The 23,913-nt window shown below is 46.1% G+C and overlaps 1 protein-coding gene across 1 annotated transcript in view; it reads left to right on the forward strand.

Moving 5' to 3' along the window:
* Nucleotides 1–22,829, forward strand: part of SLC6A8 (solute carrier family 6 member 8) — a 238,100-nt gene extending 215,271 nt beyond the window's left edge. The window contains exon 13 of the mRNA XM_069645372.1: nt 11,932–22,829. Coding sequence (XP_069501473.1) covers nt 11,932–12,069 — 138 coding nt within the window. The 3' untranslated portion in view covers nt 12,070–22,829. The remainder of the gene's footprint in view (nt 1–11,931) is intronic.
* Nucleotides 22,830–23,913: the final 1,084 nt, after the last annotated feature.

Below are 23,913 nucleotides of genomic sequence, written 5' to 3' on the forward strand. Positions count from 1 at the left end.
CTTTCCAGACTATCAGTACCCTTCCATTGCTCTTGCACTGCCATCGGGTGATACACTTGGCCCTTTCCACCAGTAACTTTATCCAAGTTCATCACAAAGCAGCCCAGACATCGGATAAACTAGTTTCAGTAAAATAGGTGTGAGCTTATCTCAACTCCCCAAGAAGTGCCAGTTTACCACTGCATCACCATAACTGACGGTTGTATACGAATTGTTCGTTTTACAACTGTTCGAATTACAATTGACCTTTTCACAATTGACCGAATTGTGAAGGTCAATTGTAACATATATGTGGGGGGAACCCCCCACAACCCCCCACCCAACGCCAAACCCCCAAAACCCCTATATATATATATATATATATATATATATATATATATATATATATATATATATATATATATATATATATATATATATATATATATTACCAAACCGATATATATATATGGTCAATTGTGAAAAGGTCAATTGTGACCCTTTAAATTCGGTCAATTGTTCATTCGAACAATTGTAAACGAACAATTTGGGTAATACCTAACTGACCTTATGCAACTTCCTCCAACCAGGCTTCTCCTCCTGGTTGCCATTTCAGTCCACCAGCAAATTACTCTAGATCCAAATTGCCTCTTCCTCCTCAACCCCGGTGCGCATGTAATGGAGATGGGGGAGCGTAGGGGGAGGCTGAGTATTAAGAAAATGCTTCAGATGTCATCCCCAGTCACATGCACATAACACCTTGACTTCCGTGTTTCCAGTCTCATAACGACCTCCCCACTTTGCCTCGCCCTCACTTCCTTTCCCAGTCCTAAAACAGTTTCTTCCCCACTCCTCCTCCGGAAGTCCACAATCTTCTACTTCCTTGTGCAAAACAGCTAAAACCTGCAATGCCATTATTAGATGTGAACTATCCTGGTGTTTGAATGCATTGCATGACTGAGAACAGTTAACACTGTGCCATGCAGCAAAAGCTCTTGTGGGACACGTTTATTCGGCTGATCCCAACTCCACCCAGGTCGGTGTTTGTCCTCTGGTGCACTTCTACAAACCCACAAAAATCTTCAAACCCCCATCATCACCATCCACATTGCTCCATCTCAGTCCGTGTCCCTCACAGGTTTAGCTCAAAAAACAATGTTAGCCAAGAAAAACCAACAGAGATAACTGCGGCTGATTTTCGTTATTGGAATGGAAGGTGGTCTATTCACCACTTGTACCGCCGCCATGTTGGTCAGCATATCCACCAGCTTCTTCATTCATCATCACAATGCAGAAACCTCCACCAGTGCGAAGAAATCCAAGAATCCATGACTCAACCTCCTTCTATGCCACCACTCTGGCCATTGCTCCACCTACCATTTCCCATGGCAAAAAAACTTGCTCCTGCTGTGCATGGATTGATCTGGATAGGCCACTCCTCCGGGTTCCCCAGCAGTCACATCGACACCCCATTGAAATGCCTCAAGGAAACCTGCCCTTTTCCATCATTTGTGCCAGTGTGATCCTATAGTGGGAAAAACGCAACCCTTTCATACTCCTAGTGATGTTGCCCAAGCGTCCAATAATGCTCGGGCCTTCCTCACTTCCAACTTCACTTTTGACAGCCCGGCCTCTAACAGCTGCAGCAAATCCTCCATCTTTCCTACCGGCAACCAAGAATGCATGCTTTCGATTCCAGCTCAGTCCCCAGAAACATCAAACAGGATGCTGGGCCATCTGTCTTCTCTAGCACCAAGAGAACCCTCTGCTCCTCTAACCCAGGTCTCAAAATGTGTACTTACCACTAGCCATTGGCTAGTTATAATTGACTGTTGGCGAATATGAAATAGTGTGCTGTGTGCATGTGGAGAGCTGATGGGAGAATGACTTTTCATACTTGGCTAGTAGCTTACACCTTGACATTCCCCCCTCTTCCCTCCCCCCACCGCTCTTGCACCACAATTTTCAGCAGTAGCCTCCCACACCTCCTTCGTCCTACAGATATGAAGCAATCCAGATAGTGTGACATCTGCTCTTTCCCTGTTCTGGACTTGAACCATCATTCCAGGAAGGAGTTAAATCACTTGCATAAAAAAGATACTGAACACCAAATAGGTATGGCCTTGTCCACAAAAATGTTAACTTCAAACTGCATCCTAAATGCTAAAAATCCTGCGTGTGGACCAGTAATAATCTGAGGGTTGCCTTTATTTAACATTTCGCATTGGTGCACCTGCCCTGCAATTCCTAGCCAAGGCAATGGTCTGATTGATGTTACGCTACTAAACATTACAGTCCTGATCAATAGTCATTGACTGATAAACTCTTTGGCGAAGACGGGGCGGTGAATCAAGTGAAAATCCCTATCTTTTTTTCGCAGCTACTCTCAACAGTAATATCGCCTTTTACTTTAAAGGCCAATCTTAAAAAAAGGCTTGCTAACCTCTCTTCTTACACCTCTTTACCAATCTCTCACTTTGCCACTTCTGTGTTCCTTCAATGGTCTCATATTCTGTGGCACTGCTCATTTATGGGCCCCTGTAATCTAACCTGAGCCCATATTCAAAACACTCCTGTGGCAACCTCGCAGCTTTCCTGTCTGATTAGAACTGCAAAACCTCCCTCAACCGGTGCACTTTAAATGGTGGAGTATCTCTCCCCTACCCATGTCCGCCCGGTCTGACTTAGTTTTGTTTATTTATTTGTAACGCGCACCGAACCCTGGGGTAACCGGGCGCAATAACTTAACAGAGGGTTACAGACATACAAGAGGATTAAGATACAGATGTGCAGGTCGACTGGAGGTTACAGGGTAGTCGAAGTGCAAAATAAGTACAAGTGAGCATGTAGGAAAGACGCCGGAGGTCACAATTTAGGCAACAGTACCACGGAGACAATGTTACAATAGGTGAAGCAGAATAAATTAACAAAGCACATAAGTGTGTGTTAGTTAGTGTTTCTTATCAAAGAGCCAACTTTTTATTTTGGCTCTGTAGGTCCAGAAGGATGGTTCCGTTCTGATGGTGAGAGGGAGGGACTTACAAGATTTAGCAGCCAGTACAGGGATACTAGCTCCTCCAGCTCTTTTCAATTTGAACCTTGGAATATTGAGGCACTGTGAGTACATAGTTCTGGTAGGTCTGGTAGATTGGTGTTTGGAGAATTTGTCTGACAAATACTTGGGGGCCGAGTTTTCGAGTTTTACAGACATTTGTGAGTAATGACTAAAGTGCAGAAAGATAATCTGCCACGGACTGGGAGCCAATGGGCATCCTGTCTGAAACTGATGATGTGGTTGGATCCAGGGATGTTCAGTGCAGATCTTAGGGCGTTATTTTGTAAGACCTGAAACCTGTTGAGGTTCCGTTCTGATGAGCCGAGGAACAAGGTGTTACAATAATCGATCTTAGATAGTACTAGGGCCCTGGCTAGCGTGATGCAGCTGTTAGGAGATAGAAATGTTTGGCATGCGTTAATGAGATTGTTGGTGTAGGCAGTAGTTGAGGCGGTGGCGCTCACTTTTTTCTTGAGTGAGAGGGTTGAGTCTAAGCAGACTACCAGCGTTTTGATTCCCTTGGAAACTTTAATCGAGTTCCCATCGATGTCAAAGGATGTGTATCGGGGGTCTAGTTTGTTTAGCTGTGCTTAAGATCTAACGATCAAGAGCTCTGTCTTTTTGTCATTGAGGCAAAGGCTGCGGTTTACGATCCACACCTGGATCTCCAAATCTATGTCATTGATCAATTTAGAGTCGTCTTCGTAGCATCCTGATAGTGTGATGAGAAGTTAGGTATCATCAGCGTAATTTGTGTAAGTGACACCCAAGTTGTCAAGACGGCTTAGGAGGAGCTTAGTGAAGATATAGTAGAGTGTCGGCATGATGCAAGAGCCTTGCAGGACGCCGCACTGGATGGGGATTGGGTCGGATAAGGGTGCAAGGACCCTGGTAGTTCGATTGGAGAGAAAAGACTGGATCCAGTCAGAAGCGTTGCTGGAGAAGGCAACTGCTATAGTTAGGTGATCTGTGAGGATCTGATGATCTACAAAATCAAATGCAGCCAAGAGGTCCAACAGCAGGAGCATGGCCAGCCTGCCATTATCCTTGGTCTCATCCATTTGGATTTTGAGATCCAGAAGGGCTGTTTCTGTGCTGTGTCTCGGCCTAAAGCTGGATTGTCTCAGGCCAAGTAAGTTATTGTCCTCCAGATGTTTCTGGATTTTTAGATAGGCCACTCCATGTAGTATTTTTAAGAGGAAGTGGGCAGTAGTGATGGGACTGTATTTGGTAGGTATATTGGGGTCTACTTTTTTTTTTTAAAAAGAGGCATAACTCAAGCTTCCTTGAGGTTGTTGGGGACTGAACTACAGTGCCAGGTCCTTGGCGCCTTCCTGAATGATTGTGGCTGAACAGTTATCTCCTTGGCATCTAGAGGGTTTAAGGCCTTTGATAATTTTTTTAACTTCATTAGGTGTGACTGGTGATAAGGAAAAAGGTAGGCAAGAAGGGGCGTGAGAGTTCGATGAGTAGGAAGGATTGGAGCTATTGATCAAGCTGTTCTTTTTAGCCTTGATTTTAGTTTGTAGCAGAGTCATTTTGACACCAGTCTGCATCTTTCACCCAGGCTTCTATGGGTGGGGCTGGGGACTCCAGTTCCCTTAGGCTGCTAAAGAGCTCCTTGGTCCTAGATTTGGCATTTAGTATTCTATTGTTGTAGAGTTCATTCTGTTAATAAATGTTACAGTGCTCTCAAAGACTCTGCCACATTGAGGGCCCAAATGTTTGTGCATTAACGGTTAATTTGCCATAAGCATATCTCTGTTGATTGATCAGCAGTAAATTGACTGTGCCACATTGAACCCTGCCCCCATCCCTGCTTAGGTGGGTCACGAAAGGGCTTGTACATGGTAATGGGATGCGGTTTGCCGAATGGGAGGATGGCCATGTGCGAGCAATCCAAGGGTGCCAATGGCCATGTCTGAATCCCGCGGACCACCGCTTCAACCCCATCCTAGCCCGAAACCCTCATTGTATAATAAGCATTATAAATCCCTGAAGTTCACTTGTACCTTCCATATGACATCCTGGTACTTAAATAGTGTCACATATCCTTCTCAGAATTTCTCGCAATACACGCTTGCATATTTTACAAAGGGACATGTCCAAGTCTCCATCATCATAGGATCTTTTGGGCATCTTGACAAGCTCCTTCTGCTGCTCTTTAGAACGCTCCTTCCACCCCGCTTTCATATGTAGGAGCTTGAACACCTACAAAGTCCCATTTCCTAATCTTTTCTTTTGTGGATAACATCAAATGTGCTCCCCGTGGCTTAGTGATAACAGTAAAGAAGAACTTCTCCACCTTAACATCATTCAAGACATCTTCCCCTGTCTTTTTACTTGTGCATAGTGTAAGGGTGTGGAAGGAGGAACTGGACACACAGGTGGCATGATTGTTGCTAATGACGTTTGTTTTGTAAATAATAATAAAGGGAAAACCCCTATCAAACCCTATTACTAAGAGGGGTTTCCCTGCCTCAACTCAATAAGGATGTGTCAGAATGTCTGTAACCTAAAAGTCAACATCCTGTGTCAAAAACTGTTTCCTTCCCTTATACTTCTAACTTAACTAAAAAGGCTGGCAAGTCTTCTTAATGCAGAAGAATGTCTCCCATCTGTGCAACGGACTATCGTGCCAGTAGTCGGAAGGGACTATTTCCTGAGGGAACGACTCCCTTCCCCAGGTTGCAGTTCTTTTCAAAGGCAGCACAAAAAGTTCCAGATTGAAAAGTCTTCGGTCAAAATTACAAAGCAAAGTTCCACCCCAAAACCTTAGTACCAAGAGAATGACTCCCTTCTCTTGGTCGTTCTCAGGCTTCTTACAATATTCACAAAATAAAGCGATGTTCCAACTCCAGAGGCTTGATGCCAAGAGAATGCCTGCCTTCTGTTGGTCTTTAGCACAATGTTCACCAACACCAGGGGGAATTATTTCCTTCCCCTGGCCTTTCTTAGGCTTTCTTCAGTGCCAAGAGAATGACTCCCGTCCCTTGGCTTTTGTCACAATGTTCACAACTTCATCACAGTGTTTGCAAACACAAGAATGACTCCTTTCACCTGGCCTTTCTCACAGCCTACCTGGTTCACTATCCTACCAGGAATTGTGAATATGAAGATGACTTAGATTACTCTTCATAGAAGGTTGCAGGTCCCAGACCCGTTTAGTTCTCTCCTCTTGATGCCACAGACCCAGTTCTCTATCCTGTCAGGTACTGTGACTATGAAGATGGCATTGGAGGCAGTTTGTTAGTGGGTTCCAGACCCTTTTAATGTGACCTCCCCGTCCCTCGGGGACCCCCACCAACCATGCTGGCTACCTGGACCTATCCTGGTTGTCTGTAGCCTTCTTTGTCCCACTCGAGCCTCTCTAGGAACCACAGCATCCTCGCCTTGTTCCTCTGCTTCTGAGCTGCAGGCTTCCAGCTCTAAGCTGCAGGCTACCAGCTCTCCACGTTGGCTGGTTGTCCTGGCCTCCGCCTTCGTCTCTGGTCTGACCACAGTAGAGTTACCGGGGATGCTTCTGTCAGTGGCCAAGTGTCTCAGTCGCTGCAGTCCCGGCATCTCAGTTGCTTCGGCTGCGTTGGAATTTCACAGATCCTCCAGGAAGGATCTGCAGGTTAGAAAGTCCTTCTCTCTTTTTATCATTGCCTTGAGCTTGCATTTTTCACATTGTCTGGTCCGCTCATGTTGGTTCCGTGGGCCACTCTGCATTTCTCTGGGCCTCCTCCTCGTCTCAGTATCGATATTCTTATTCTTTGGGTTTCTTGCATTCTTCTTTGTCCCAGTTTCTGCATAGGACTCAGACGTAGTCCCTATTCTTCCTCGTCCCAGTACTTTTTATCGGTGTCAGATCATCTACCCTACAGAGGTACAAGGAAGTGTGTGGGATTATAGAACTTTGTATAAGGTATGAGGATAAGGGATGTGGTGATGTGTCTTGGGCATGCTGTGTTTTTCCTAAACAGGCGTCCCTAGTCCCCGAGGGGGGATCCCTCCCTGTGAGATCCACCCACCGAGTACCATCGCCAGTGGGACTATCGGATAGCAGCCTCACCTCCCTGGCCTCATGGGAAGGGGCTCCCCCTAGGGGAGAAGGGATGACATCCAAGGATTTGTCACAATAGACACACCTTTACTAAACACCTGTGCTCCCTTCCCCCTCTTTCTCATGGCCCTCAGACACTGTGGAAGGAGAAACAGATCCAGAGGTCGGAGAGGGATTCAAGACTGGCATATATATCTCATGTGACCTTAATTTGGGGGTGAAGGCGGGCAGACCCTTCTTGCACCCTTACGGACAACAAATGACAACTTTCCTGTTGCAACACCCAAGCATATTCATCCTTGTTTCAACCTTTAATAGCTGTGAAGTATGCAAAAGCCTGGAGATGGGTGGGGAGAAGACAAACACCAGAGATCACACACATTCTGAGCTGGAGAGCGGTGTTGGTTCTTGAAACTCCACCAGCCTTCACTGTTGGTGGGGTGGGATGAGTAGGAGGACACATTTCCAATTCCAGTTGGTCCTGCTAATAGGCTAGATAGGAACACTTGCATACGATTCCACACCCATTTAACAGAATGGGTGTCTGTGCCTGGCATGCCCTTATTTAGCAGGGACATGGTATGGTTGTACCTATTTATAGCAGATCTGGAGTCACACGACCAGAGCCCTTAAATGGTTAGATTTTCTGTCCTCATCCCGCCCACGGCATCCCCCCGGTTGTGGTAAAATAACATATTTGGGTCATCTAGACTGGCCCTGGGACACCTGATGGCAACAGCAAGTCCTCAAAATACTACTTGTACCATATAAGTTGGGAGAGCAGCGATTTTAGCATTACAGTGGAAGTGGATAGCAAAGGAATGCAAGCTGATGAACATCGGTGCATACTTATAAAATGTGTGGGAAGAAACCTCAATATGTGCAGTCTATCCCAACAGAAAAGGTTTGTGTGACAGAATGTCATCTGCCTTTTCTACAAGAAAATATCCTTGCACTATTGACATTGTTTCCAAGTCTTTTGCCTGTGTACCCCTGCTTATCAACCCAGATCCCCCTTTCACACACATTTCTGCATTCTCTTTTTCTTTTACATGGGTGGGTTTTTAGCTAGTTTGGTGCATTGATTGTTGTTAATTAAAGTTCCTATATTTTAATAGAACCTTGATTGAGCATTCTTTATTTTGGAATCATTGTGCTTAAGCTGTTTGGTTTGCTACTGTTATCAGCTCACACATCCCTCCTGTTGAGAATGAGCTGCTCTCAGCACGTTCTACCACAAAAGGCAAAGGAGGCATGCCTGTCGGGTTGTGTCTGTTTCACCTTTATGATTGGGATCACTTGTGGTTTAGTAGCAGTTTGATGCTGATTTAGCCGCTGCTCGTCCCTGTACTCCTGCAGAGCAGTTGTCATTTCTTCACACTGATGGCAGCAGTGGGATTTGATTAAGGCTGTGCCTACAGCTTAGTCAACCAAAATAAAGGACTGTGCATTTAACATTAGAAACACTGACAGGCATATCTTTAGATTGTGCACAATGGAGCTAGGCATGAGCTCCATGAGGAAACTGAGGTTGAGTCCCCTTTTTGAGCTATGTCAAGCATAAGAACTCCCCATGGCAGTACAGTTAGTAAGCCTGAAATGCTTAAGAACCTCCAGGTTTTTGAGTAAGCTGGGGTGTAGAGGAGGTCCAGGGGGCAGTAGTGATCTGGATCCACCAATTTAGGTACCCATTCCACTGGGGGGCGTAGAAATGGGTAGGGCCAGCAATTGTGACAATTGTTCCCACCATTCTTCTCAGAAGACAGGTTGCATGGTTTCCCAAAGATTCAGATTCTCAGGGAAATCCTGATCTTCAAGTTGGTGCCAGGTCTCAGCCAGGTAGCAGGGTAGTCTAGCTAGCTAAAAGAAAACTCCTTTTAAAGTGAAGGAAGGTGGCCCCAGCAGAGAAGAAGCAGCGAGTCTTGTGATGCTATGCAAGTTAGAATTCAAGGAACAAAGCCAGGTCTGCAAGCAGACCTCTTGTGGGGAGGAAAATACTTTCAGTGGAGGCCCCCAAGGAAAGCCTAGACACCACCTCCCGAAGGACGTAGTCCAACCATATGAGGTGAGGAATAGCATCTTCAACTCGCCTGAAGCACTAGAGTTAGTATTCCTAGTACATCACCACAATGCAAACCAAATAAGGCCTTTTAGTGCATTGCCAATTGATCCCTTCATTAACACCTGACCTTGCATTATATCAGTGTACCTCACTTTTGCTGAATTGGAACTTTACTGAATGGTTTTTTGCCGAATGTTTTACCAAATATTTTACCACAGATGGTATGTATTGGTAAGGTGTATATATAGGGGAGATTGTGGGTAGAAGTAGGTGTTGCTGGGGTCGCCCCCCTCTTTCTGTGGTAAAAAAAAAGGTCAAATTGGTGAAAGAAATCAGCAAACTTGCGATTGCGCAAAAAAAATTCGGCAAATCCTAATAGATCCTTTATATCACTTTACATCATATCTTAGTGTCAGTCAGAACTGAAATAAACTCTAGGTTGCTGCAAGCTGCTCACTCCTAGCCTATGTTCTGAGTGTCTATGCTGGCTAGCCATGTTTCTGGATCATGAATTTGTGGAGCTGCTCCAACAGTAAAAAGCTGTCCTTGAGCCACTAAAGGCGAGGCCAAGATACCCTAGGCTTTGAATCCCCTAAAATGGTCATAGCCTAGAGACTGTACTTAAATCTTCACAATGGCTCCAGAAACCCAATCTCCTATCTGTCAGGCCGTTCACTCATCCCCTGGAAGCGTGCTGGCGAGTGTGCTTTCATTCTATCCTGTCAATGCAGCCAGCCTATGAACCTCAATTAACTGCCAGTCACACAGACAGAAACCCCGTTACTCATCCCAGGCATGCACCCATGTTCCTAGATGATACACAATCCACAGCAAATGCAGCAAGTAGCTAAACCAACAGAACTGCTTGAGCTGTAACACAATTATCACAAATGGTTACAGGTACGCCCTCCTCCCTATTTCGGGCATTAGTGTGCTGCATTGCACCCCAAAAAACAATAGATGAAGTGCTCAATGTGCTTCTGTTTGAAAAGCCTACTTCCCATTGGAGATGAGGCTCTCTTGGTCTCCTCATGCTGTGAGACAGTTTACGCAAATGGGAAAATAGCTGCTTATAAGTGAGAAAATCTCCCCTTGCCCCCAAAAATACTAAATCCCCGCCCATTGTTTGAGCTAATTAGTTCACATGACTGAAGCAGGAGCCATCCATCTTCTAATTAGATGTGTTGACAAAGAAAAGGTGGACTCGTCCTGAGAATGGGCATAGGAGTTGGCAGTGGATTTTAGGCTGGTCACAGAGCATGGCAACGCGGACCTGAAGTTGATTATGTTTATCAGAGAACTAGTGGATCACATTAGCAAGCATAATTGTGATGAGAGGGGTGCTTTGCAAATATGCAGTTTCTTATGGGGAAAGGTTTCTAATCAGGGAGAGTGGCCAACAGCACATCTCCAGTGGCCATGATGCACAGTGGTCGAAGTGTACGAAAAGAAGTAGTGAAACTATGTTCCCTGCTGTTCTGCCCTCGCTCCCCACAAACCCCATAGCCACGCTCGCTCCCACGTGCAATCCAAGCACCTGTTTAAGGAAATGTTCAGTGCAGTGCTCTGAAGTGCAAGCTTCAACTTCTTCCTACACTTTTATTTTAAAACGAAACCATTCCAGTATGATTTCTTTTTAAAATAAAAGTATAAGAACAGCAAAACTATTTTTAAAAAAAGTAGAGAAGCACCGTTCCCAACCACGCCGGCCCACTTTCAGCACTAGTGATGCCTAATGGCACAGACAACTGTGACATACGTTCCTACAGCCTGTTCCTTTCTGTGGCTCTCAACCCGTCAGTTTATTCTTGATTTTGACCTTTTTTTTGTTGCATTCATCCCGATCAAGGGAGGAGGGGGAAGGCCCTGACCCCCATTGCTAGTCCAGAGGGGTACTGCATTAGTTTGATCACCTTCCACACCACAGTGTGCATGGTGCAGTTCGTGAATTTGGGAATCCCTCTGCTTTCATAAACATCCCCATTGGTATAAGCTAGGAAAGGTGGCTTGCTTATATAGCGCTTGTTCTCCAATATTGGATGATCCTTAGATTCACCTCTTTGATTAGCCACTAATGTCAAGACAAGGTGGTGTGGGACATTCTAATCTATGGATGATCCAATGCAGAAGAATATGGGCACTTTACTCCCTTCTTGCATCATTTTCAAGAGATGGGCAATAGTGTGTGCAAGCCCAGCAGAAAGAGAGGAGAGCCTTTCTTGGGGAAAGGAAGATAAGAGGTGTGCTGTGATTGAATGCATCGTTTATTAGGACCGAGGTACAACCTTCTGTCGCTTATCCAGGATATAGGTTTCACATGTTCAGAAGGTATTACCCAAATTGACCTTTTACAATTGACCTTTTGTCCTAATTGACCTAATTATAGTGGTCCTAATTGACCTACTGCACAATTGACATTTATATTATTTTAGTTATTTTATATATGTATAGGGTTGGTTTTGGATTATAACTAATATGAGGGGATTGGCTGGGGGGGTTGCAGGGATTTTTGGATTGGGCGGAAGGTTGCAGGGGTTTCCCCCCTATATATGTCCTAATTGACCTTTTAAATTAGGTCAATTCTCCCAAGGTCAATTGTGAAAAGGTCAATTGGTATACATCCGTTCAGAAATAGTTTAAATGCAGAATGTGTAATGCCTGGGTGCAGGGATATGGCGGGCAAAGGTCTTGAGTGATGTAGTGACCTCTTGGTGAAGGCAAAGAGAGGATTGTAGAGTAGTGTTGGTATTGCCATTGCCCACCTTTTGCTCTCTTATCTCCTTACAGCGTTGGCAGCACCTGACCGAGCCCATCTGGAGCGCCCACCACATGGAGTACCTAGCACCTTGCACACACATGAAGGGCTTGGCCAGCATGGACCCGGGGCCCGACAGCAAGGTCATCATCTTTGAGAGTGTTATGTGAGGCGAGGGGGCCTATGGGACACTCCTGCAAGTAGCCTCCACCCTTTAGTCAACAGATGAAGATAAACGTGGCAAACCTTTTTCATCGAACACGGCCAATGCATAATCACCCAGCTCACGCTTCAAGTTCCAGGGCCCGCCCTCCCAAAACATCCTCCTCATGTGTGACATTGCTCTGGACCCTTGATCCTCGGTACCCGAAGCAGGATTGCCAACAGTTACAAAATGTACTGCCAGTCACTCTAATATCCTTCTGCTTTCAGACCTTTTGCACTTAACGGTTGCCAGACAATTTATAGGAAGCCAACCATTTGTTGATTCAACGGCACGTCGGGTCCCTCCGTGATATGAAATGTGTGCATTGATGTTTGTTGCCCCCAATATCATGGTACTGGAGGAAAGGGGGGGGTGGAGGCATTACTGGGAAATGTTTTTGAGGGGTTGGCTGACATTCTTGTCATGTTTGTCCGAGGACACGATGTTCTAAGGACTTTGAAATAGCAGGCCGCAGCCAAATTCCAATCCGCCTGCGCATACATTTTGCTGCTCCTCCACGAAAACCATTTAGTCAGCAGGTTGGAAGAAAAATATTTGGCTACGCCAGCCCCTTTTTTGCGAATCACCAAAGTGTGGTGATCAAAATCTCATGCCTTTTTTTTTTCTTACTGTCAAGGGAAAATTGAACACTAAATATTTTTATTTTTTTAAATAAAAGATATTAATTTTAAAAAATTCCGATAGGTGCCATGCTGAGTTGGTGGAATTCTTGCAGACATCTGTTTGGAGGTCTGAGGCTACCTACCTCTTTTTGGAGGCTTTTCTGGTTAATTATGCCAGCTGACAAAGCTTTGGCCCAAGTGCTCTGTGATCATTCGTTATGCCAAAAATAAGATGATGGCACGCACTCTGAGGAGAACTGACTTCCTTGAGTGGGAAGGAGAGTGGACAGAAAAGCGTCAACGCTCAATTTTGTGGGTGACTGTGTCGTCTATGGGTGTTATTGGGATGCTCTCAGAGGAACCTCGCCATCAACCCCCGGCAGAAAGATCCTGTATTACCTTTTCTCCCCTTACTTCCCAGTTTCCCCTTCCCACTATCTTCCCATGCCTCACTCTCCCATCTCCCTTGCCTTGACACCTCAACGATTGTTACACTTCTCTCCTTACTTCTTTCTTCTCTTGGATTCTTTACCTCTTCACACCTCCCCTCGCCCCCTCTATCGCTCTCTCTTTATCTCTCACATCTTCCCTTGTTTACCCATCTATTTCAGATGCACCTCAGATCATTGGGCTCTGATGTTCCTCCAAACCCCAGGTGAAGGACACTTCCATTGAGGTAAAGAACATACTTTAAGACGGGACGAGGTTCTGTCCTTGCAGTACTTCTATGCGTTTCCTAAATGTTCACACTGGCTGTCACCAACAACTAAAATGGATCCTGACTCGCAGAAAGCGAGGTGAAAATGTCCCAAGTACTGTACAAGAAGACAGAACCTCTCCGGTTCCTGAAGGTTTGGAGCAGCAGAGACAGCTTAGTTGGGTGTTCTGCTTGTAAAGAATCACACTGATTGCAACTGTTTGTCCCCTGAACCACCTGATTTTTTACATTTTAAATCTTGTTGTCTGCCTCGATCCAAACCACTGCTGACAAAAAGCACCCCAGCTCATAACTTCTGCAGGAGGGCACGAGGATCTGGTGTGCGTTCCACAAACCTTGAGTACTTGTTTGAGAAACCTAACGTGGGCAAGTCCTGCTTTCACAAAAGCTGTCAGGTGGTGCTAAGGAAAGTTTTTCAACTCGACCAGCTTCGCTCTGCAACCCAGGTGCTGAGAGATCGTTTTGTTTTTAATCACAGCACCGTTATACCAGTGGCTACAATATAAATCAACAATATCCTCTTGGGGTCGCACCCTCTTGCCTCTCAGCCCGTTTAAGATCAAATTAGACGGGATCCCTGCAACTGATTTTGCCAAACTGATGCACAATATCCAGACAGGACTGTGGAGAATCCAGCTGATCGCTTCCTCTGTAGGGCTGTCAGAAATCTGAGGGATGTGAACATTGCTTGCCATTGGAGAGCAGGACAGGAAGTGGATACACATGAAGAGAAGGGTGTGGTGAGGGGAGGAGAAGAGCAGGAGAAGAAACACACTCAGAACATGTCTGCAATGCAGTGGAGAAATTCCCGGGTTCATCAGCACCCGTGTTCTTGTTGGACCTCTAAGGGCACCTCTGGGAGGACTGGCATAAGCTAAAACTCGGGCCACAGATGAAGTGGGCAGATGTGGCGCACACGATCAGACACTCAACAGCCACAGCAACCCAAGCACCTGTCCACCGTGGGGTCTGCAACTGAAGGAAATCTTTGAGAAATGGGGATAACCGCTCTGTTCTTATCTAATAAGAATGAAACTTTCTGTGAACTCCCTTGGCAAAGCGAAAGGCTGAGCTCGAGCAAACTCCGTAACCCATAGCCTTGATTCTAAGTCTACTCCAGCCCCACATATAACATTGCCACCATTTTGTGAAATTGGTCTCCACCCCAAGTGCAAGGATTTCCACAAGAAAGTCATGCAAGAATTCCATTGACTCAGTTCTCCCTGCCAAGTGCCACGAATGAGCATGCAGACCGCAGTACAGACTGGCATGGGCTTGTTTACACGCTACCACACCACAAAATTGCATATTCCAGAATTCTTTAGGCTGCAGAGCAAACAAACCTTTCGCTTTAAATATGAGCTTTGAAAATGTCACACATGTCTTCCCCCCGCCCCCCACTTATCAGGTCTGAATAGTTTAACCAGTGTGCATTATGGAATTTCTAGCCATGGTTCATGCAGTTTCAAATGAAGGACTGCAAGTACTAGGATGGACTAGGAATAGGACTAGATGAGCTACTCACACCTGACGTAGGGCCACCTGGCATCTGAATACCCATCCAAAAATGCTGAGGGCCGCAGCACATTCATTGACCGCTGACTGCTTGGCATGTGACATCACAGCAGGACACGATTGAGGGCTACTCTCAAATCATAGGTGACATCCCTCAGTGCTGTTGAAGACTGTGGTGTAAGGTGGCTAGGCCAGAGGTCGTGCTGCCGCTACCTACAAATACAATCAGAAGGGGTCGGGAGAAAATGATGGCACCTGTCACATGTGTTGAGCGGTTGATTGTGTGACTCTGCCCAGACTTCACAGCACACACGGGGGACTCTGACCCTATGCCTCCCACCTCGGATAGACCAGTTTTAAGATTCTTGCGAAGGGTCAGGTACGTTCTGTACAATCTGAGTACGGAGCGTGTAAGTGGCTGTAAATCCCTGAGGACATCTGAGAAGTTTTACTTGGATGTCCAGTGTCCTCTTTCTGGTTGTATTTTTAGAATGCAAGTCCTTTAAATGAATACCTCTGCAATGATGATCAAATGCACTGAATATAGCTTGTGGGCATGGCACCTCAAGGAGGACAGATCACTTGCGATGTCGCTGACCATATTCGGCTAATGCCACCCACCAGGCTTCTTGCAAAAAGACAGTCTTTTGGGGCGCTGGGCATCACTGTTTGGGTGCAGAAGGTTCTCCTGAATAGGAGCATGCCAGCTTATCCCCTAGAGTAAGGGGTCGGCAAGCTTTGACTCGGCAGATGTTTTGGTCTATAACCCCATCAGCACTAGGAAACATAGTCAATAGTGAGGATCCATGGAGCCATAGAGCAAAGCATCTGGAGAGCCACAGGTTGCAGCCCCCTGCCCTAGAGCCAGGTGCTTCATTCCATGGAAGCATTCATTGAGTCTGTGAAATGGAGCACAGCTGCCAATCATGGGCAGGGGAGCGCATGCGAGGGACACCCAACATAATCCCAGTGCAACCATACCCATCGGGAGCCCCAGGTCGTGGCAGTTTTGTGTTTACATGATGTCCCCCTCTTAAAATGGCTTCTCTCCAGCACATTCCACAGGGGAGTTGGAAGCTGTCCCCCATTTTGATATGTCGTGTCCCTGATCTTTTCAAGTTTTTAAATGCTCATGATAGCCGTCCTCGCTCAGCATGGCGTATGCACTGATTTCTGGGTGACTTGTTCCCCCTCTCACCCATGAGCCTTTAGTCACCCTTTTTAGATAGCGCGGGGTGCATGCTCGACACCCTGCACGACTACAGCAATGGAACCATTTTGCACATTTGTTTTTATGGGTAGAGGCTATTACTACATATATATATTTCTATATGTGCAGATATACATATGTACAGAGAGAGAGGTCTATATTTATATTATGATGTTCAGTCTTGAAGAGGATCGTCTGTGGGACCCACGGAAGGGGCCAATTCCCACCAGGACGCCACAGCCCGAAGTACTTTGTGTTGGGTGGCCTCATGACCATGCTGTTCTTGTAAACAAAGCTCCCACACCCACAAAAGGCACATTGGTCTCCAAGTGTAATTGTGACAGATCCCCCAACAGGTTAATGCCTCTGGAGGGAGTGGGTTGTGTGGTCCTGCTGTTAGGAGTCTGCTTCGCGGGTCTCACAAACTTCCCCTGGAAGGAGGGAGTGGAAAGCGATAGTTTTCATTTTATAGCATATCTCCACTTTCCTGTTCCTTGTTTATAATATTTGTATGTGTGTGTTTGAATTTTATTTTTAACACAAGAACTGGTTTCTGCTTTTCTTTTGGTGTGATTGCGTAGGAGACATTGCATTCAATGTTGGATTGAAATAGCACTTTCAATGAATGGTGATAAAAAATGCAAGCAGAGTGTTTAAGGCCCAACCTAAGTCTGATAGTGCCAAATGGGCTTTGCTCCATTCGGTGCCTGGCCAGATGGGCACATGGGGGGTTTCACAGTATTGAAAACAATTGCAGACTAGGGGGGTGGGTGCGGTGTAGAGGCCCAAAACAATCTTCAATGGACAAAAATGTGTGTGTTCCTAGTACTTCCATCCACATTGGCTAATCTAGCCGTCCACAAGAAGAAAGTATCAAACCTGTGGCCTGGAAGCATTTTTCAAAAGCATATCTCTCGAATTGCTTTTTTGAGGCCTATAACTGGTCTTTTTTGTGCATGTATAACTCTATTGCCCTTCCTGCACGTTCTCTGCGGACAATGGTTGTCAATGGGAACTGAAGGGTGTTCCCTTTTCTAGAACAGTTACTCACATATGACCATCGTCGTGCGGTGGATGGGCGTGGTTGTGTGTTGGTGCGCGCGCATGTGCTTACATATTTTTCCTCTGTCCTGTCACTTGGTCCAGAAAGTGTTATTCAAATCCAATCCTGGTTGCCCCACACTCTAGTCCCCGCAATATATTGTGGTCTCGCAGACCCAAGATACATTGAAAACTGGTTTGAAAGTCTGCCATAGGGTCCGTCCTTGCTTTTTGGCCTGAGGAAAAAAAATCAAATGTCTGTGTGTATTATTAAATATGAAGTGCCTCTCGGGTGACACCCGCAGCACAGGATAGCTACACGTTGGTCCTCTGCGGCTCCCACGTGCCAGATCACAGGGGGTGGGCGCTTTGACTCGGCCCCTAAATTGGAGGGACGTTGCGCTCTCGGACAGTGAGAGCAGGGTAATGCCATGAAAAAGTCTTGCGCAACACAGCCCTGGCGGTGTCTCCAGCTAGTGCTACCTACTGCACCTAGGCACCTCGCAAATGGCGAAAGATATAAACATACAAAAAGTAGGGGATTGAAGTGAACTGCCGTCACTTGGGAAACCGTCTGTCAATACGACTAAGCCGTCGGGTACTCCATGTCCGAGATGACCTAGCCCCTGTGATTGACATTTGTAACTGCTATTGGTTTTCTAAATCCCCCCCTCCCCCCCACAGTACACTCTGGCACTCTTCCTGGAACAAACAGGCCCGACGAACCCCACTACACATTAAGAGGGATGCGCCAATCCAAAGCCTAGGCGCCAGTCTCATGCTGACGTCTGCTTCTCACGTGCACTGATTGGCTGGGGCCGGGGTAGGGTACTTTTCTTTACGCCCAGGAGACGCAGGATAACTTGTTCCAGAGCGTCTGCTGCCATGGCAACGTCCCGAGGTTTATGCGGGTGAATATCCGAGAGGGTCGCTGTAAATATGTAAAATGAAATCGAAAACCTCATGAAACCAACTTGCCTCCATGAGGCCAACTCGCCGAACCTTGTTTACCCGAGGGATCAAGGGCACAGCAATCCCTTTAGCAAACTGGGGTTCCTTGAGCATAATAGAAACGATTAAGTGTACAGACTCATGTCTCTTTTGTTTTAACGTTATCGAGCTATGATCAATAACAAGAAAGAAATTACATTAATTTTATGCAAAATTACATTCTGTAGCGTTTCTGTAAAACATAGAACAAAGATTGAGTGCAATAGAATATTTCTGCAGTTCTAAATCTAAAGACACTCCATCTATCTAGTTACTGTTGGCTGCACACAGGCTGGAATATGTGCTCGCAGCTATGCCCACTGGGATGAAGGCGGCGTGGGCCGTCTGCATAAAGACACCTAGGCTGCGGACAGGAGGGATAAACACTCGGGTGCAAATCTGGACCCAATGGGCAAGCGCTGTTGGCAGCAGAACAGAAAACGGCAAGAAGCACTTGTCTCTAAACCAAACAATTTGTCGTTGATTGACAGCAATTGACCGCCTTCTTTCCCTTGGTTGGCTGACTAATCCTGGTAATATCAAGTTTTCAGGTAGCCTTTCATGCCAGAGTCCTCCTGCTTCTATGTGCTATAATGGTAGGTATTACGCAATGGTACTCGATTTGTTGACCTCAGATGTGGGGAATCAAACCGGTTGTGCACATTTCCCACACATCTCTAAAGTAAACATATAACTTGCAGAGCTATCTCACAAGCTCACTTGCGATTCACTATTGGAAAATTGGAAAGCAAAAAGCTCCTTGTGAGCTGCTATTGCAAAGTATTGCGTGCCAGAAGCAGACCAGACAACACCTGTTCCTTGTGCCCTTCCTTATCTGTCATCAAGTTGTGGCTTCCATGCTCATATCCCGATACTCCACATCATTCTTCTCATGTCATCACTACCATAGAGGAAACCCTGATCTGTCCGCCTCCTTCCTCTATGAACTAAATATTATGGTTCTTTGTATACCTCCGATCATGCAAGTTGTCCAAAAGCCCCTTGATAAAACACTGAATGCGCTAGAGCCTTGAGAGGATTGCATCTGGGGGAAAGCGCTGTAGTCAACCGCATATCATTGCTAACAAGAAAACTTCCCTGTCCTCGTTTTAAAGGGCACCTTTCTGCTGGCCAATTTCTTAATTTCCCAAAAGAGCCTGTCTACTTTTACCTTGACTCACCGAGCCTCCTGGAGCCGAGTGTCTCTGGAGTCAGTCACCTAGTTTCTTGGCGAGGACAACCACAGGCCTTCGGTAGACATTTAGTCTCTTGGCGAGTGACAGTCGCTCACTCTTTTGGTGGCGAGGCTTTCACAGAATCATAAGGCATCTTTCATGGACTACTACAAGTCTGACTTGCCACTGGGCAGAAGGTCAGAATCATTGAATCGGCCGAGTCTTGGGGAGTCCCGCTCCTCCCTTGAGCATCGCTACTCGATGAGTAATCGTGAATGCGTGTGATGATGCTTGCTTGCTTCTCTTTAAAACACAAGAGTTGTGGTTTAGAAAGATGGCAGTCAGCTTCTTGTCATCTACCAGCTGAGATCTTTCTGAGGTGTTTTTACAGCAATCCCCCACTCGTTCCCACTAAAGCTGCGATGAAGTGATGCAGGATCTGCAAACCTAACGGTGTCACATGCTTTGAGAAAACCTGCTCCTTTGTCTAGCAAGACCCATCAATGCTTTCAGTTGGAGCCAGGCTTCTGTACGACCGACCAACATCGGTGGGCATGGAAGCATTCCAGATCCCTCTATCCACTTAGCAATCACTTTTACGTGTGAGTCAGGGTAATCCTTCTTGGGCGGCCTGCACAAGGCTGTGCGACTCCAATAGTAGTGCCTGGAGAATTGGGCCGCTTTGTTTGTGTTTCGTTCTGTGTTCCAACCTTGGGAGCCCCACATCGGCTGAGTGTCTTGTGCTGGGCCATATGCTTCTATGAAGTTCAGAGGGCGAGAAGGCTTGATGACGTCCGCGTAAAGTCCACCAGAAATCTGCCATGTTGGCTGTCCGTTTCTTGCACTACGTTAGGTAGCAACAGAAAGAGCTCTGAAGCGCAGGGAGGCATATCCCTGCAACATTAAGCCGCTTCAGCAGCCTAAGACCTCATCCGCGCAGAGGATATTCACCATTAAAGTTGAGGCCAATGTGCATTGGATTGAGTCACTGCGTTCCGATATTTCCCTTTCTGCTGAAGCTTCCTCCAGGGAAACCCTTGAACTCTTTAATACTCATGCTTTCCCCATTATTAAGTCAATCTCCCTCTGCAAAAACCCCCAAACGTACATCCCGCTTGATGCTTTTTCCTCTTCCACCCCAAAGCCATTTCCAGACCTCATCACAACTTGAGGAATGACTGTAAACTAAGGAATATAATCATCCAACAAAAACTTTGCCTTGTGAAATAAGATGTCGTGTTCTTTTGTATCTCATCTTTGCTATGACATCACTTTTTGACAAAACTACTGTGCGATTCTTTTTAAAAATGGGTGTTGCTTTGTTTCGGTGCTAGAATGCCAAAAAATATCGGCTAGAAATCCTGCAAAGGGCTGCCCCCAAAAAGCCTACGGGTCCATGCCGCAGACACTGATGCCGCTGCAAGCGCGTGCCAGTAAGTCAGCAAGCACAGGGGCCCCGGCACCAGAGCCTCAGAAGGGGGTACGCAGCCCAAGGGCCTTTACGGCCATCAGATTCACAGTGCACAGTATACAATTGCGCAATCAAAGTCAATGGATTGCAAGGAAACGAATTTAAGCCAGATTTGTAATACTCCACATGAAAATGAATACCCTTCCTCTTTATGCTGAAGATTAGAAAAACACAGGCCACTGGACAGCTCTCGAGCACAGGAGCGGAAGATTTCTATGCGCAATGCCTCATGGTAGCTAGTACGCATGCGCCGGACCATCTCGCGTTGCGCATTATAGGGCAGGTGCACAAATCCATCCAAACCTTCTCTATAGATGTGTGGAGTCTTTGGGTTGACGTGTGAAAATGCCGGTTACACTGGCACAGATATCGGTCCGGCAAATCCATATTGTGAAATACCTTTGGGGTGGTCTCAAAATCCCATCAGTGCTTGGTCCAGGTGCAACTCTAGTCATCCGCTCCAGTTTTGCACGGTGAACCCGTCTATGCTGCTTCCTGGATGAATTCTTGCTACCCTGAGCCATGATTCGGGCTGGGACGTAGAACTGAGGGAAAAATGACTCTGTTAGTTTTGGTTAGTGGGGCTGCACAGCGTGGTGCGCCGCCGTGCACACGGCTGTGATATCCTACAGCACAATATGACATCGATCTTGACATTGGTAGAGTCCTCATGGTCCCAGGCGTCTGTAGGGCCTTCAGACCTATCAGGCGGGTGCATCGTCTTTCACTCCATTGTGTAGTAATGCATGCCTGACTCAGATTCTGCCAATATTGTATGCAACTTAAACTAGAGAGCCAAGGAATTGTGTGTACTTAAGAGTGCTCAACTTTAGGTTTAGACAAGAAGTACCTGTTAGATGTGCATTAGCTGCCTCTGCCGTAGATGGCATTGACCTTGGTAATTCTGCCTGCAGTCCTCGTTCATATCGCTTGAAACATGGTCTCATATCTCCCTGCGCTCTAGCACTACGTACATGCGCCGCTTCTAGTTGTCTGCCTTAAAGAAGGGTTCTGCACCAGGCACCCCTTTGCTTTATCCATGTTGCAGTTACGAAGGGCAAGGTGTGCGCGTGCAGCTACAAGGGCAGCTACAACTAATTTAGGAACCATACTACCTGTTCTTCTTGTGAAGACACGGGCAACAGGATCCTTCCACAAAAACAGGCTTCTGTGAAAAGCAGTATTTGTCTACAATGCAGGAATGTTGGCTTTACTGAGAAAACAAAAACTATACATTCTGATGGCAAAGGTGGATTGGCCAATTTGGGAACCGGAAGCCTGGTAGGTACTCCCCCCTGAAAGGCACGTAGCTCTGTGGCAGATTCAAACACATGCCAACATCTCGTCTAGCTTGAAACTAACTCTGCCCCAGAATTGCTTGCCTTTCTGCGGGATTGCTATCTCAGGAAATCTTCCCATTTCTTCACAGGCCGCTCCACCGCTGTCTGACCAGCACGCTACCAACCAGAAATTGCCCCGGATAGGCACTATTAGCATATCCAATCCTGCACCCGCAAGTCTACCCAGCTAGAGTATCAATGTCTGTAGCTTCCTGTGTGAGGCCATGTAAAGTGTGTGTATGTGTGTGTGTACCTTCAGTGTTAGGACACTTGTTCCCTACCTCCCCATGCATTGCCGCCGTGCAACGTAAAGCAACACACCTCTGGGTTGAGGTAAACCCCATGCTTGCTGCAAACTTGCTCCTCAGACGGAGGGCCGGCAGCGGCATATCTGTGGAGGGGCTCGCCGCGCAGCTTGGAGTTCCTTCTTGTTGTCATTGCTGCATCGTCTCGTGTGGACTCTGATCATAGTCTTCCTGTAGGAGCTTAAAACATACCTCTTTGTATTATAATGAACAAAAACAAACATAAAAAGGCTCCATGCTTTGACACTGTGATTGCGTGCAAAATTCATTCTGAAACATGGCAATAATGAGGAAAAACAATCATGCAGTAATAAAAGAATGTGATTTTCAGACTGTACTGTTGTGTGTCTATCTTCTCTTTTCAACTGCAAAGTGTTGGTCATGATACAAAAGACCAGGAAATAATAGAAGCATACTCCACCAGGGAGAGTCAGTGTCTATAACTTTGGTAGTAGCATACGTCCCCAAATAAAGGTTGTTAGGCAGAATTGCATGCAGTACCCTCTGGAACTACCACATACAATTATGACGAAAGGTGTAAGCAAAACCACTGTACTACACAGTTTTTGGTAGCGAACTGAGCAGCCAGGCTAATCTCAAGAGGGAATGTGAGCAGTAAAAGGATGTTACACAGAGGTCTTACAATCACAGTGGTTCAAGTAGACACTTACACTCAAGGTTTCTTGGTAAAACACTTATTAATGGATTACACATTTAGAAAACATTCACTAGAAGGAGGCAACTTAATATCATACACAAATATACTTCAATACCAAACCAATAAGTTTCTGAGTAAATTAGGCTCCCCTGAAATAGGAGCAAAATGGCATTTCAGTTACTTTAAATGGGAGTAGAAAGGCACAAGTTAATAAAATAGACCAAAAATACTTTCTTAGGCAGTACAAATAGTTTCAGATCACTAGAGGACTCGATGCAGTTCAATAGGCCGAGGCCAAAGTCAATGGGCTAGTGTCTTGGATAGGAAAGAGTAGTTCTTATAGTAAACGGTAAAGTCTTTGCCAAAGTTCTGAGAAGTAGTTTGTACGAAAAAGAATCATATGTTGGGTCACAAGCTGATTAGGCCTGCTAGTTGGGAAAGTTTCACAAACTCACCGCGAGAGGGAAGTTCTCTGAATCGGGTTGGCACAGTAGCTTAATATGAAGAAAAGATGCAGCTGACGACGTTGGTTCAGGGCAGTTCCTGCAGATCTTGCTGTTCCTGAGCCCCAGTCGTGGGGACAAGAGGGAGGGTGTCGGGGGACTCCTGCACTGCACGGGGACTGGTCAAACAAGCAGGCAAAATGGAAGATCTTCGGTTCAATGAGCTGTCGTCAAGCACTCAAACTGGTGTCCATCCCCCTGGGTACTCCTAACCAGCTCCGAGAATGGTATCCAGGTGGTTTATGAGTTGATTGGTCCCA

Source organism: Ambystoma mexicanum, chromosome 2p, assembly GCF_040938575.1.
Source record: "Ambystoma mexicanum isolate Mex_15411 chromosome 2p, UKY_AmexF1_1, whole genome shotgun sequence".
Taxonomy (NCBI): Eukaryota; Metazoa; Chordata; class Amphibia; order Caudata; family Ambystomatidae; genus Ambystoma; species Ambystoma mexicanum.